Raw genomic sequence first — 15551 nt, forward strand, 5'->3', positions numbered from 1 at the left:
AAAAAGAGAGAGAGAGGGAGCAGACCAGACCAGGGCAGAGCAACAACCAAAAGAAAGGACACACAGGATATACATACAAATGTAAAAGATACCCTACTCTTCTCCATTCTCCTTTTCAAGGAGGGCATTTTTCTTCCCTTTCCCCCCCTTTCCTTTTCTACCCCGATTTTTTCCTCTGAGATCCCGGTTTTGTCAATTACAGCCCCTGAACTTCTCTGGGATTTCAGGTGAGGCACGCGTGTGTAGTGTGTGGTGCTTCTACATTTTTTTATTGCCTATCATGGCTCACGCGGCCTCCCAATTGAAGAAGAATCGGGGGGAAGTGGATGTGAATGCGTTAGAGGACGAGAAGGAGAAGCGGAGGAAGAGCAGGAGAGCAGCGTCCCGGGAACAAAAGAGAAAGGTAACAGACGAGGTCTGGCTGGTTTGGCTGGTGCCTTCATCTGCTCTGCTCCGCCAGCATCGTTGGAGCATGACTCTATGTGTGTGTGTCTGTGTGTGTGTGTGTGTGTGTGCGCTACATCTCTCTCAGCTTGACTCTCCAGATCAACTGGGCTTGGAGGTTGCCTCGTCACACATACGTACATTCATGTTCATACCTGCGCATAAATCAAGACACACGTGAAGTCTGTTTTTAGTTGACACTAGTCCATTTTAAAGAGCATCCTTGACCTTGTCTGCTGACTGTGTGTGTGTGGGTGTGTGGGTGTGTGTGTGTGTGTGAGATGGTGTTCCTATTCCTTTTTTTTCTTCTTGTCCGAGTCTGGGTTTCAATTGTTGGTATGCATGTGAGGTGTTTGCGTAAAATGTCTACATACAGTACACGAGATAACTAAAAGTCAAAAATAGTTTGACCTGTCTGTGCGTGAGGATCTGATACTGGAGCTACCCATCTCTAGATGAGACAAATGCTGTACGGTCACATGGAGGCTTTTGTCTTCTTGACTCACTTTCACAGTTTCCTGCTATTGTCCGTCTATTCAGTAAAACTACGTCACACAGGTGTTACTTATACATGTGCGCATTCTCCCATGTTTGAATGAGATCGTTATTATCATTATATGATTGTCCCGTGCCTGACACAGTTTGTTAGATGATAGAAGATGAATGCTGGGAGTTTAGAAGAGTGTGAGGTCGTGTTTGTATTTGTTATTACAATGACAAATAAGAACACATGTTATAAAATGGGACAAACACAGGCCACAGATGCAAAAACACTCTTTTCACTTGATCATGGTTTTGGAAATGTGTGAGTGCTTTAGTGGGTTTTTGTGGCTTGTTGCATGTGTGTGTCTGTGTGTGTGCTTGGATGCACAGACAGCCATGTATAATGCATACATGAGTGATTTATTGATGACAAAGCTTTTCATATGATGGAGGAGGAACTGAAATGCACGTGGGTCTCGAGACGCTCTTCTTCCTCCTCTCTTACATGTCAGCTGTTTCACTGTCAGCTGTTTATTTTGGACACCACAGGGAGAAACAAAAAAAAAACTGCAAAAAAAGCTGTTATTTGGATTATAGCAAATCATAAGATACTGCTAATGGAAACAAGATCAAAAGCACAGGTTTGCTTGATGTCTGTCTACAGTTGTGTGTGAGTACTCCATTGTCTGGACTATAAGTGTTTAGAGAAAGTATTCTGCGTCTTAAGTGTGGGGAGATTTGACCATGAGAGATCTATTCAATAACGGTGACATTTACTTAACTTTGCGCCCATGGGTGCCTGGTTTTGAATTATGCTGCTGGCAACGTTATTTGACCTCTGCATACACAAGAAGCCAGCTATCAAGGCCTAATCTTTGCGAAACCAAAAAAAGATTCATAAGGTCAGGTGAATTTATGGATCTTCTTCTCTACACAGTCAAGTTTTAAATCTGTATACATGCCGATAAGTCTACAGTACTTTCTCCTTCCGTCTTTGTTTGTGTGCATGTGTGTAAAAATGATGTGTGTGTGAGATGCTGATCTGTATAGGAGGTTTATAGTCCTCATGAAGGGTCATGTTTCATAGAAGAGAACAGGAGACAGAGATGATGAGGAGAGGAGAGGGCTGTATTGATTGGATTCTGCTCAGCACCATCCAGGAGGATAATAAACTTTCCCTTCTCACCTCAGCCTGTCCTGCTACCTTTCCTCTGTCCTCACACAAATCTACTCTTCTCTCCCTCATTCCCTTCACTCTCCATCCATTCTCACATCTTTCTTTGACTTTTTTTTTAAATTATTAGCGTTTATTTGGCTCATGCTGCTACCTTTTAATGATCACAAAACAGTGTCAAACCCTAAAGTTAATTTGTTTGTCAGTCGTTTACTTGGGGGGGGGGGGGGGGGGGGGGAACTTTAAGCCATCGTTGTTTGTCACTCTCTTTCCCCACACACATACAGATACACAGAAGTGGATTTATTCCTTGGCTGCCCTTCCGCGTGCGCTGTTTACCCCTGTTGGTGGCCTTCCAACTCTCACTGTGTCCCACTATACAGTAGATAGGAACTGACTGAGTCGTGTCAGAGTCATAGGCCCTGTTTGCTCTGGCTTTTAAAATGTGTTTCCGTGGTCTGAATACAAGTGGATAGCCAGGACACATCACCGTCTATAAGGCATCTCCAGCTGACCACTTGTGTTCGGATTTTGTTACTGTCTACGTCCCTTCCGCTAGAAGGTTAAAGGGCCCCGCACAGTTACAGTATTACATTCACACTCTGTAGTCATGTTAGAGGTTATTTCATTAGAGCTGGACATATTGTTGTCAGCAGAATACAACACATCGCCTTCCATAGGGCAAAAACGATGGACGTCCGGTACCACTTTCGAGCATTTTGTCGTTAAATCGTGAAATTATAGAGCGTTGGCGCAGTGTTTGACAAAAAAAAACCACCACGTCCTGTTTTGGTGATGTATTTTCCAGTTACATCCCTTGTCAGGGATGCTTCAGGGCACATTCGCTTTTTCAGTACAAAAGATATGTGGTCAAATGCATCCAAGCAACCACCTCAGCGAATGGTTTGCATGAAGAGAGTCAAGAGAAACATAACAAACACAAGACTTAAAACGAGATAAAACGACATTACAGTCATAGGTTATATGGTCAAGTTTCCCTCCTATTTCATCAAACCTTTTATTTCTGTCTTGTAGTTAAACGGACGTGGTCATTGTGGTCCACATTGTGCCACAAACAGACTCACTCCTTTCACACCAGAACAAACACTATATTTAGATGAGAGAGCAGGTAACATATTGTAGAGAATGCTTGTATATGTGAGAGTCTTGAGAGTCCAAGTTAATGTAAGATGTAAACATATCTAGAATGCCCTTCAGTAATGCGACTTAACTTAAAATATACTGTGATGAACTTCATTCATTCCTGCCATGGTAACTATCAAAGTGCAGAAATAGATAAACAAAGTGCATGTGAGGGAGATGAGAAAGAGTTTGCTGCTTCTTTTATCAGACCACACTCAGTTCAGTGCCTAATGGAGTCCAGGGTGTCTGGGGAGGGATCCCTGCTGCAGCTGCTTAACAAAACAACTTGGTGTAGTGCGTGCGCTTATTTGTAGTGTGTATCTTTAGGAAAGCAGCACGGAGAGAGATAAAATCCCTACAAAAAGCATGCTGGGAATTGTGGTGTGTTAACCTGAGAGAGAAATAATCCGTACACCTCTGTGTATGTTCATGTGTGTGTGTTTTTATGTATGCTGGAATTAATTTTTATGTCTTGTTAGAGAGTTATTCAGAGAGTCAGTGGAAATTCGGTAGCCACAGTGGTCATCTGAACGGGAAACCCAAAGCTGCTTTACTTCTAATGACATTATCTAGAGCCAGGAGCCCCCGATGGATTCCCTGAGAGAGAGACAGAGAGAGCGAGAGATAAGTAAAGCATAGAAAAGCATCCCAGTTTTACACACCATTCTAGTACACAGCATGTGTGTCGTTACAGCATCTATTGTTTCTCACATAGGGCTTATATGGATCATGTGTTTGCTTTTTATTCTACAGTTAAATCTGATAGTGTTTTATCATTCTAGAAATTTCTGTTTCCTAGCTTTTGGGCACCTGTGTCTTGACTGCTGAATAAAACAACTTGTAAAGTGATATTTGATAGCCTTCATTATCGATTCCAAAGATCAGTGGCACGTTCTGCTCATCAGTGGTGAATGTCATCATCATTTATCGCCACCATCACTGTTCATTAGAGGTCTGTATCCAGATCACAGTAGTGAATCTAAAGCAAGACTTTGAAATGACTGCTGGAAGGCGAATGGCTCGGTGTTCAAAATTGGATTTCAGCCCCATGCTCCCTTCAGAGCAAGCCCATGGCAACAACGGGAAGGCAAGTTTCTGCCTGGCCCTAAGAGGAAAAGTAAACCGTGGGGAAAAGAGCTATCAGGCTGTAGGCAGACAGGACGGGAGGAAACATAATATAATATATATAGATATATATATCTATATATATATAGATATATATACTGTATATATACCTTATGTATACCTCTACTATATTTCTTCTCTTTCTGTCTCATTCATTCCTTCAATTCTCTCCACTCACTCTCTGCTTTTGCTGAAACAAAGCCGCACGCGTGTTGCTCCTCTCCACCTTCCCCCCACTACATCCCCTCCCCACCAGCCCATAAAAGATGGAGGTTAATGAATTCGGCACTCAAGCATGCCTTAGCTAATTGCATTGGCATTGGGAACTCCTCCCAGTATTACAAAATGTTTTCACCATCAAGATGGCCACCAGCCGTTGAGCGCAACTTTGAGGTGGCTGCCAAGCTTCCGTTTGTGGAAATAATGAAAATTGATGGAGCGTATATGGCATTCTTATTTACTTGGTAGTGATATGCTATGTGAAATTTAGGTAGTTAGGTAATCAACTCAGAGGCTTTTGTCGAGTTTGTAGTAGTAATTTTGGCAAACGTGCAGAGATATTAAAACCCATTAATTCTCTTTTTCACTGCCTTTTTTGAAATTTGAGACTTTTATCTTAAGTTGCAGTAATCATATCAAGTTTTTATCTCCCAAAGTTACAGCAATTGTTATGCAAAAGGTCTGTGGAAGCACAAAGACGCCATTTTATATTCAATAGACTGTAACTTCGGAAGATGTATCAGATTGGCTTTCAAATACATTTTTGCACAAACGTCACTTACACTGAAAGCATGGTCGGATGGGATCTTTGAATGGCCAGAAAAAAATGTACACTAATCTTTTAAGATTATCATCCTTGAGTTTTTCATGAAAAGATATTTTGGTCTGCATTGTTTCTACAGTAGCTATTCAGTGTATTCAAATTCACTAATTATTACATCTCTTTATAGTAGATTTTGCTGGTGGTTGTGGAGTTCGCCATTCCTGTGCTGCCTACCTAAGCACAAGAGATTCACAGAAACAATGCAGCATGAATCGCACCGTACACCGTATTTGTGCTGTTTTAAGTTACTGTTAGTGCAAACCAAACATTTCCTTCTGCTGCTGCTTCACATCAACAGCGTCCACTAGCGAAACGCACAGTCACAGGAGACACAATGTTAACGAGTTAACAGTAACTCTGGCCATGAGTATCAAATATGCATTTACAAAACAAGACAACAGTTATTTATGTAAAAAAAAAACAACAATCAGTTGAGGTTCACTGATAATGATGGGGATGTTTTCTGTCACGCGGATCAAACCTAAATCTTGACATTTCCTGTTATGTGGCTGTATCACATTATCCAAACATACATATACACAGCACAATTGAATCAGTCCATTTTAATCCCCACTTGTATTAGACATGGCCTGAAAGCTGCAGGATCCTCCAATGCATGACACAGTTCGTCACTCTACTGTATGCTGCTGCTATTGTTCTACATTAGCTTCAGTCTCTAAGGAGAAATGAGAGCGTGTAATAAGGATTGTTCTAATTATTGATCCAGCACTTCAAGGGTCCTCACTGAGAGCTACTGCAGGGGGATTGTGTGTGTACGTGTGTAAGGGGATTTCTTAGGGAGCCTTCGTAACAGGAAACCTGTCTATGTGGGGATTTGTTTGTCCTACCACTGGGGAAAAAAAATCCATGTTGTCTAGTTGTGGTTCCCAGTCTGGTTCATCTGTCAGTCTTTTTTTATGCATCAGGCGATTAACTGTGTGTTCAACGCTACATTTTGACATCCTTTTACCAGTCACGTGGGCGCTGGATAAAGAGTATGTGTACATTAAAGAGACAGAGAGAGAAGCTGTGAGAGGAAAAGATAGAAGTAGAAAGAAAAAGGAAGAGATAAGGACTAATAGATGGAGAGAGAGCGAGAGTGTGTGTGAAAGAGAGGAGAGAGTGAGAGATAAGAAATGGAGAGAATTACTGTAGAGAGGGAAGGACAGAGAGAGGAGAGAGCATGATCGTAAGCCTAAAGGTCATTTGAAGGTGAATGGCGTCTTTCTTGCCGCTCTTCAAATCCACGTGCACCCTCCCGCTTCCCTCTTCATCCCTCGCTCGCTCTGATGAAGTGGTGTCCTATGTGCAACAACTAGATGTGATTTCACATAATAACATGTAATTTGAGGTATTTTCATTGCTCATTGATGGCTGTTTTTAAATAGGATAATTTCATAAAGCTACAGAAAATGCAGCTTATTCAATGGGTTTTTATATTAGTCTAAGACATACTGTAGGGGAATTATCTCAACCCATAAAGGAGCATTTAATCCTTCAGTCTTCATGAAAAATTCCAAATATGGAGATACAGTGGACAGTAGCGACATTAGAAATGTGTTATATGATACAATTTAACATTTCTCATGTCGGAAACTGACGAAATATGGCTCTATATGTGAATTCATCATATGTGAAATGCTTGTTTTTCTTGGTGTGTCTTATCACTATTCACGTGTGTATGCGTCCCATATTCCTATAGAATGTAATTAGCATGTGAAAGCTTGTGTTCTACATTTGATGAGTTTACATATGTGTGATTGTTAGGCTTAATTGGCATGTGCTATTTGAGACTTATTGACAGAATCGCTGCATCTAGAGCTGAACAGAAACATTATCTGAAATTATATATTGTGGTATTAATATCAAACTTTCTGTTATTTCAGCTTCTCAGTTGTGAGGGTTTCTTTGTCTGATGTGATAGTAAACTGAATATTTAAAGGTTTTTTAGTGTTGTACTGACAAAACAAGTAATATGCTGATGCCAATTTGGGATTAAGAAATTAGTGACATTTTATGAACCAAGTGATTAATCGACGAAATAAGTGGCAAATTTATCAGCAAAGAAAATAACTGTTAATTGCAGCACTGTAAGCACACAAACAATATACTGTAGCTTACGACTACATGAACAGAGAATATAATATGAATGTTAACACAGTTATTGTTGTGTATTCTGCTGCTTTGCAAATGAGATGTATAATAATGCAACACAATTCTTGTGGCGTCAGATGTACAACTCTGATTCTTCAGTTTAACTCACTTGAATTATAGTATATATATGTAATTATTGTATTATAGTTCATCATATAGTAGCCAAATGAGTGGACAGTCAGGAGCTGATGATGGAAAGAACCATTCCCTGTGTAGCTGTTGTGCAAGTGTAGCAATTTATACTGTAGCTCTCTGAACAAGTATACCAGAGTCTCCTCTCCATCAGTCATCTCATTTAAATAGGACCATCTCACCTCTGATGCTCAAGGGGGAGTGAGACGGAAAAGGAGTTTAGCGCAGTAAGTGCAGCTCACCGTGAGATTATTCACACGTAGTTAAAGATACAGTAATTCTGCTTAATGATGTGATTACAGAGCTGAATGGTATGTAAGCGGGAGGAGGGAGAGACCAAAGACGGAGGAGTAGGACAGAGGACGTGATAAGGGAGCAGAGACTTGATGAGGCAAGGACAGAGGAAGAGAGAGAGAGAGGCCAAGAGGGGAGCATGTGTGGAGGAGATACTGAAAGGAGAAAGGGGAAAAGGTGACTTTCTGAAAACAGGGAAGAAGAGAAAAGAGACAATAATAGAAAACTGGATGTCAGGCTACGCCGGGATTGGTGTTTGAAAGGCAGCAGAGGAAGAGGTCTGTCATGCACTCAAACATGTACGCACACAGTCTGACATTGAATGATTAGCCCTCCCTCTCTTTCACCTGTTACGCCTAATTGTACTTTAAAAGCCTGACCTACAGATTCTTTCTTTTTTCCTTTCCATTTAATGCACAAGTCTTAGGGTCATTCATGACTTAATGTGCACCAAAGCAGCAGTGTGCATGTGCGAGTGTGTGTGTTAGTGTGTGTGAGTGAGACAACGCCCCCACTCCTACTCTCATTAATCCCCTACTGTGCATCAATGCCAGACCTCTTCCATCAGGCTCTTTAACACGCCAAATGGTGCGTCACAGGCGTGTGTGTGTGTGTGTGTGTGTGTGTGTGTGTGTGTGTGTGTGTGTGTGTGTGTGTGTGTGTGTTTATGCATATATGGCAGGTGCTTCTCATACACTTACAGATAAAGCTTATTCTATTGAAATGGTGCCTTCTTGCTCATTCTCTCTCTCTCTCTCTCTCTCTCTCTCTCTCTCTCTCTTTCTCATACAGACACACACTCAAACACACATACACACCACTCTGCTGACCCTTGGGACTCAAGTCTGTACAGCTTGATAATTACTTTCATTTGCTCGCCCCCACCTCGACTTCCACCACAACGCCGTCTCCCTGTCCTCCACTTAACCACCTGCCACTCCACCACCACGTGCAGCGATAACTTGAATCGCATGGTCATCAATTTTGTAGTCTGACTCCACTTTGGATTAGACCCTAGAAATATATATATTTTTAAAAACACCCAAATTTGTTCAACAGGATTGAAAGTCAATATTTGCGTAATATCATGTCTCAGATTTCATAGTTACTATCTCCGTCACCCACTGCCTCTGTCCCTGGGCAAAGGCAGGAGCGTGTGGTTCTGGCCTTGTGGCGGAGCTCAGAGACTCCAGAGCGGAGGGAATGGGCTGTGTTAGGACAGATCGATGGTAATCACACCTCTTCACAGTTAGCTCTCGCATGGGGGCAGGGAGAGGGAAGGACGGAGAGAGGGAGAGCAAAAGAAAGGGTGGGGAGGTTTGTATGCAGGGCTCCCTTGGGAACACAAAAAACCCCACCCCCGGCTCCTCTATCTCATCCAACCAACTCCCAAATACGGAAGCACTCTTCTGTCTGAACGTGCTCCAACCTGATTGTGTTTGTTGTTTTAGATTAAGCATGTGGAGACTTCATCAATCCACCCATACCTCTGTCCTCTTGTTCTTTTTAAGCTGTTATGGTTCTTACATGCTGCATTTCTTCTTTTCCAAAATGTGTACAGTATTACCCTCTGATTAAACCTCCTGATAAACTTAGCTACAACACTGGCTCTTAACACCACTTTCTCACAACATATAGACTGTAGTTTTGCTTGTGGCCCCAGGGAAAGACTTCATTGCACCTTAAAGGAGGTAATTTAGTGTGAAAAGGTTGCGGTCTTTATTGCAGTGTAATCTTAGCATGGAAATGCTGTTCACTGTTCACAGTGTGTGGCCCTGGGTGTACTGTGCAGTATAGGGGGAGGTAAAACACAGAGTGAAATGATCGCTTTTGTCATCTGCTGGCTAGGCTGTGCAAGACGCGGTAATCCAGTATAATGGCGGCTGATGGGGAAAGGTTGATTGTAGCTCCAAGGTGGGATTGGTATTCTTTTACTCAGCTTGTTATGTGTCAGATCACTGGAAAGACAGACCTTTAGACAGTGGAACATTATACACACAGGCACACAGACTCCAGAGAGCTCCTTGGCTGCTTTTCTTGTGTTTTTGCTAGCAGTTGTGTGGACAGCCAGACTAGAAGCAAAGCATTCTGTCAGCTTAACACTCAATACTGAATTATTCACCAGCAGCTTTGCCAAACATGTTTGGACTCTGTTATCAGTGAACACACAGCATAATGTGGGATAGAAGTGTATTTTGTCCTCCCCATGAAGACTCTCCTCTCTGAAAGATGACTTGAAGCACAACCTGGCTTACTTACTGTGCGGTAGATTCAGGAAGGTCAGAGAGGTTTCCTGCCGTGGTTCGTACTATCAAATTGTACTCGGTATAAAATTCAAGGATGGCACTGGGAACAGAGCAAGGTGGTGATTTATATCATGCCTATACCCCTAACTAAACTAAACTAAACACAGAGCTTGTGTTTCACCCCAGTCTGTTGATGTAAAGTGTAATTCGAAAGCGTATGGTGTAGCACAGCAAATGTTAGTTTTAAGGGCACTAATCAGTCGGGGGGGACTTGAACAATAGTTACATCAGACGACCTACTATTATTTTTTCGCCTTTGGGGGATAATCGTATGTCATTGCTTTTTGTATTGGATTTGTTATTACACTGGATTCACTGACTTTTTTTTATCAAGAACTGAATAACAATTCATAACCATAAAGGATTCGGTGCTACAAGGGACATTGTCTGTACATGTTGTGATTTGAGTTTACCCCCAGGGTAGAACAGGTATTCAAGAATAATGCTGTGCTCTGGCTCGAGGTGCCCTCCGAGCCCACAGCTCCTGCCAGAAAGCCATCACCAATACTGTTCAGCAAGGGCAAAACAGAGGAGAGGAGAGGAGAGGAAAAGAGAGGAGAGGAGAGGAGTTGTAAAGTAAAAGTTCAAATCCAAGGTAAAGGTCAAGACAATGAAGAAGATGTGATGGGTAAAAAAAGAAAAGCAGCAAAGGCTAATAAGGATTAGTCGATTAATATACACTGTATATTTCACTATAAACTGTGAATATTTGGATTTTGGACGTCACTTTGGACTTTATAGGAAACTGTGATGGGCATTTAGTTGGAAATAATTACTAATTTAATGGATAGGCTGCATGTCATTTTTAAGCAAAGATTCCAAAAGATTAACTGGTTCTAGCTTCACAAATGTAAATAGTGGCTGGTTGTCTTGTTTCTCTTCGATACAGTATTAAACTGAATTCATGTTTTGGACTGTTGGTCAGACAAAAACAAGCAACCTAAATGAGTCATTTGGGACGTAGAGAATTTGTGAAGGACGTCTTTTTTACTATTCTCTGACATTTTATAGACATGAGTGTTCGATTAATCAGTAATCAGTAATAAAAGTAATTGTTAGTTGCAATCTCCAAGAGATGTCCTGTTTCCTGCATCTCCTGTTACTGGAATAAAGAGGGATCTGTCACCACTGCAACGCTGCTAATGCTAAACCTAGAGCAGGGATGATGACTGTTATTGTATTGATGATGAGGGTGAAACTTAATCTTTGCTGCATCCGCTTTGAGCTTTCACCTCACACAGTCATTTCATTACCAACACATGAGCACTCTAGACATAACTGAGTCATGGCAATTTCTCCCCGTGTGATTAATTCTTCTTCTTCACCATCACTGAACGGACAGCTAGCATGTTCTCTTTAGTTTCATCCCTCCTTATGCCTCTTCTTGTGGTTCTCTCCCCCCTGTTTGGTTACACAAACACCCATCATGTTGAAAATAGAAAAGCCCTACAGCAACTTCTAGCCAGCTCCCTTGATTTTGTGTATCGCCACGTTGAAAATCTCAGTCTGGGTATTTTTGTTCAGCTGAACTCAGAGACACCCCACCTTCTATCTGTGATCTGTCTCATTTCATCATACAGTAAATCTATAGTAGTACGGATAGTGCAATCCCACCCCCATCCGCCGGTTTCCTACCTGGAGGGAAGTGAATAATAATACCACAGCTGCAACATAGTCTGTTGTCATTACTTTAGAGCAAAAATGGACTGGAGTCCTTTAGTAGACTATTTAAGTTTTGAGGTTAAACAAAACGTAATTGCCACCTGTTGTAAAGTATATTTTTTTACTCTTTGTCATCATGCTGGTGTTGTAGGTTTGCTGAAGCATTTACTAATTGATCAGTTGCTGAAAATTGATTGAAATTTTGATTGAAAAGTCATTTATAAAGCAGAAATACCAAACATTTGCTGGTTTCAGCTTCTCAAATGGGAGGATTTGATGATTTTCTCTATTTTATATTTTTGTAAATTGTATACATTTGGGTTTCGGACGGTTGGTTATGGGGATGCGCCCAAATTAGTTCTAGATATTGTTTAAAAAATAACACCACCAGTACCCTTAAAGTGATTCAGATATCAGTAGAGTACTTCTTCTTCTTGATTGGATACCCATCATGTGTGTGGAAGCGTTCAATTTCATAAAATGCCTCCATCACCTCTCCCCATTCAAATGATATTTACACAAATATTTCACCACAGTATGGGCTGTAGCTCCTGTGGTAATCGGCCAATCACCCGGTGCATTGAATCAAAAAACGCTTGGATGCAAGCAAAACCATACAAATATTATTTTTTTCTAGATCTGGGTACAAAAAGGATCAAATGCAGGTTTCGATTCGTCTTGGGACTACCGACCTTATTACATCGGTAGTACAGTACCAACGTATCAGCCAGCTGTGACTGGTCCACTTTAAATACAGTTTCTTCTTTCACTGTCATAATAAAATTCACTGTTTTTGCAATACATTCATTTGGTCAGGTCACAGTTAAGTAACACAGCGATCCCTGCCTGGTGCACAATATTATTTTATCACAATCACTTCCACAAAGTAAGGTATCCGTTCTACAGATTTAAAATTTTGGGAAAAGGGAGCAATTGGTTGGGATTGCTACTCAGCACCTGCAGGTACCTGGAATTTAGACATTGGAATTGGTTTTGAGATAGAAAAAGTCATATCGGTGAATCCCTTGTTGGTTGGACAAAACAAGGAATAGGACGACATCACCAGGAGCAATTTCAATTTTTTTCTGGCATTTTATAGACTAATCTATATTTGATTTGATCCATCAAAAAATAAATGACGATCCACAATAAAAGGTATCATAACTCTTAGTGCTGTATTGTAAAGTTTAATCCCACAGGTTACTGTAGGAACTTACACACTACATCCTTCTCTCTGTCTTTATGAAATTCTGTCTAATTGCACGCTTTGCTTTCTGTCAGCATGAAGGCTTGATGTGATGCAACGAGACGCAGCAATATGAGTCAGGTTGTTGTTAGTGTTGCTGCTGACCAGGTTGCTGTGTGTGTGTGTGTGTGTGTGTGTGTGTGTGTGTGTGTGTGTGTGTGTGTGTGTGTGTGTGTGTGTGTGTGTGTGTGTGTGTGTGTGTGTGTGTGTGTGTGTGTGTGTGTGTGTGTGTGTGTGTGTGTGTGTGTGTGTGTGTGTGTGTGTGTGTGTGTGTGTGTTGCTGACTGGGGTACTGTCAGCTGTGTGTCAGCCATCTCGACACCCACAGTGCACTTTTAACTTTTCTGGGACCATCCCTCCTGACAGCCAAATGGCCACTCCAGCCGTTCAGAGGAACCATTGGACACACAAACACAAGTTGCTGAAGTGACCAATTAGAGGTAGTGTTGGAACTAAGCAGAAATGACACAGAGTGGACAGCAACACAAAAAGCTGTGCTTGTTGTTCCTCTCACAGGGTCAGCATGACTTCTGTATCATTTTTGTGATAACTTTAAGAACGGCCGTACAGAGCGTGTTGATTAGTCTGTGGTGACAGTCAACTGACTGAGCGCGCTGCAAAGAGTTGCATATCACAGAATCAAGATTCAACTGTTTTCATTCAATGTTACCATGACGCCAATAATGCTGATTGAATGATTGAATTGGGGAGGGGTAGAGATGTGAGTTGGTGCGTTTCTGTGTATAAATATGGTATATGTTGTGTGCAAATGCTGTTTGTGTGTGTGTGTGTGTGTGCATTTGTGTGTGCGTGTGCATGCGTGTGCGTGTGTCTGTGTGTGTGTGTGTGTGTGTGTGTGTTTTCTGGATGCATGTGTCTATGCGTGAATCATTCTAGCTATACACTTCTGAATTTGTGTTTGTGTGATTACACATGTTAATGCTACACATAGGAGACACTTCAAGGTGAATGTGGGGGTGGAGAAAATACTAATGTAGTCTGACTCCCCGGATGTAGACTGTTGATATAAGCCTGCCATGCCCACCACTGTGGCTGCCTACTGGGTGAAGCACCACCCAAGACAACTGTGATTGGATTAAAAATATATAAACAAGAAATTGTTTCTCCCCTATAAGAGAACGGGTGCAGCCAGACCTTTCTCCAATGCTGACACAGCCCTGTGGACGTAACTTGATCATTTGAGTTCATGACAACACTGTCATAGCCTCAAAGTGTCCTCATCATATACCACCCTTAAAGCAGTAAAGATAAAATCAGTTTCATTGCTATAAAAATGTATGTCTCTCCTTCCTGTAATGAGGGAACATAACATGCATGTCAATAGCAATTTCCCCACTGAATAGCCAACATGTAGGAAATATGTCACAAACATGTCACCTACTTAAATAATTTCTAAACAGAAAATCATCAGATTAAAAAAAAAAATCATCAGTTTTATTAAACCTTTTACATTTTCTGATAAGTTTTCTCAGGAAGTCGATGCAGGCCAGATTTAAGGACAAAACCTAAACATTGAGTACAAAGAGGGACGAGACTGCTGAAAAAGATGGGCTGAAAATAAGTTTGCCAGATCAGAATCCACCGCAGTGAAGAAAGCAGAACTGAGCTGCAGAGAGTGGAGCACTGTGTGCGCCTGTTTTTTTATGTGTGCGTCTGGGACAGAGTGTGTGCTGCTCTGTTGGCCGCTATACACAAGCTAACTGACTGTACCCATCAGTCAAGGTTGTGTCTTATTATAGGTCATTAGTCTCTGCTCAGCTGCGACCTTGACACAACCTGCTGGAGCATGTGTATGTACTATAGCAGGCAAAAGTGTGTGTGTGTGTGTGTGTGTGTGTGTGTGTGTGTGTGTGTGTGTGTGTGTGTGTGCACTGCACAAAATATGTGTTCAAGACTGCTTACTGCATGTGTACGTGTTGTTTTTTTAAGTGTGTGTGAGCGCACACGTGGCTGCAGCCTTGACGAGCAGTCAGCTCTGGCTGTGTGTGATGGATGGACGGACACGGGTGGGTCGGAGAGGGTCAGCCAACACGCCCTCATACAGAGGGGGGCGGGTAAGGCTCACGAGGATGTCAGTCACAGGTTTTAGTGCTACAGGACTAACGGTGGTCCAAAGTAAAAGTGCTGCCACCCACAATAAAAAACTGTCTGCTGTGCAGGACAATAGGCCCACCTGCCACCAGTCATTTACTGTCGGTTGCATTTTACTTACTCTGACACTTACACAGAAATATGCAAACTGCTGTTTCCGTCGAGTTTTCACCCAGATGCTGGACTTACAGTATTGTTTATGTGATGCATTAAAGGAATAGTTTGATACTGAGTCTCCACTGGTTGCCTGTACTCTGCCAAGAAATAGTCTGGCACATAACCGCCTGTCCAACCACAGCATGTTGTTTTATTCTTCTTCTTGTTGTTTTGCACAGAATTAAAAAAAGAGATGAGATAATGTGTTCATTAGTGAACTTTACAGCTGTTGATAGGTGGATATTGCTACCTTTGACAGAGCCAGGCTAGCTGTTTCCAGAATTTTTGCTAAGCTAA

The 15551-nt window shown here is 41.7% G+C and overlaps 1 protein-coding gene across 1 annotated transcript in view; it reads left to right on the forward strand.

The window, feature by feature from the left end:
• Nucleotides 1–280: 280 nt before the first annotated feature.
• LOC310953642 (ankyrin-3-like) overlaps nt 281–15551 on the forward strand; it is a gene marked incomplete at its 5' end in the record, with an annotated part of 93130 nt that continues 77859 nt past the window's right edge. Inside the window, one exon of the mRNA XM_083922735.1 lies at nt 281–403. Within this exon, the coding sequence (XP_083778861.1) occupies nt 281–403 (123 nt within the window). The remainder of the gene's footprint in view (nt 404–15551) is intronic.

This window comes from Echiichthys vipera (assembly GCF_963691815.1).
Source record: "Echiichthys vipera genome assembly, chromosome: 11".
Taxonomy (NCBI): domain Eukaryota; kingdom Metazoa; phylum Chordata; class Actinopteri; order Perciformes; family Trachinidae; genus Echiichthys; species Echiichthys vipera.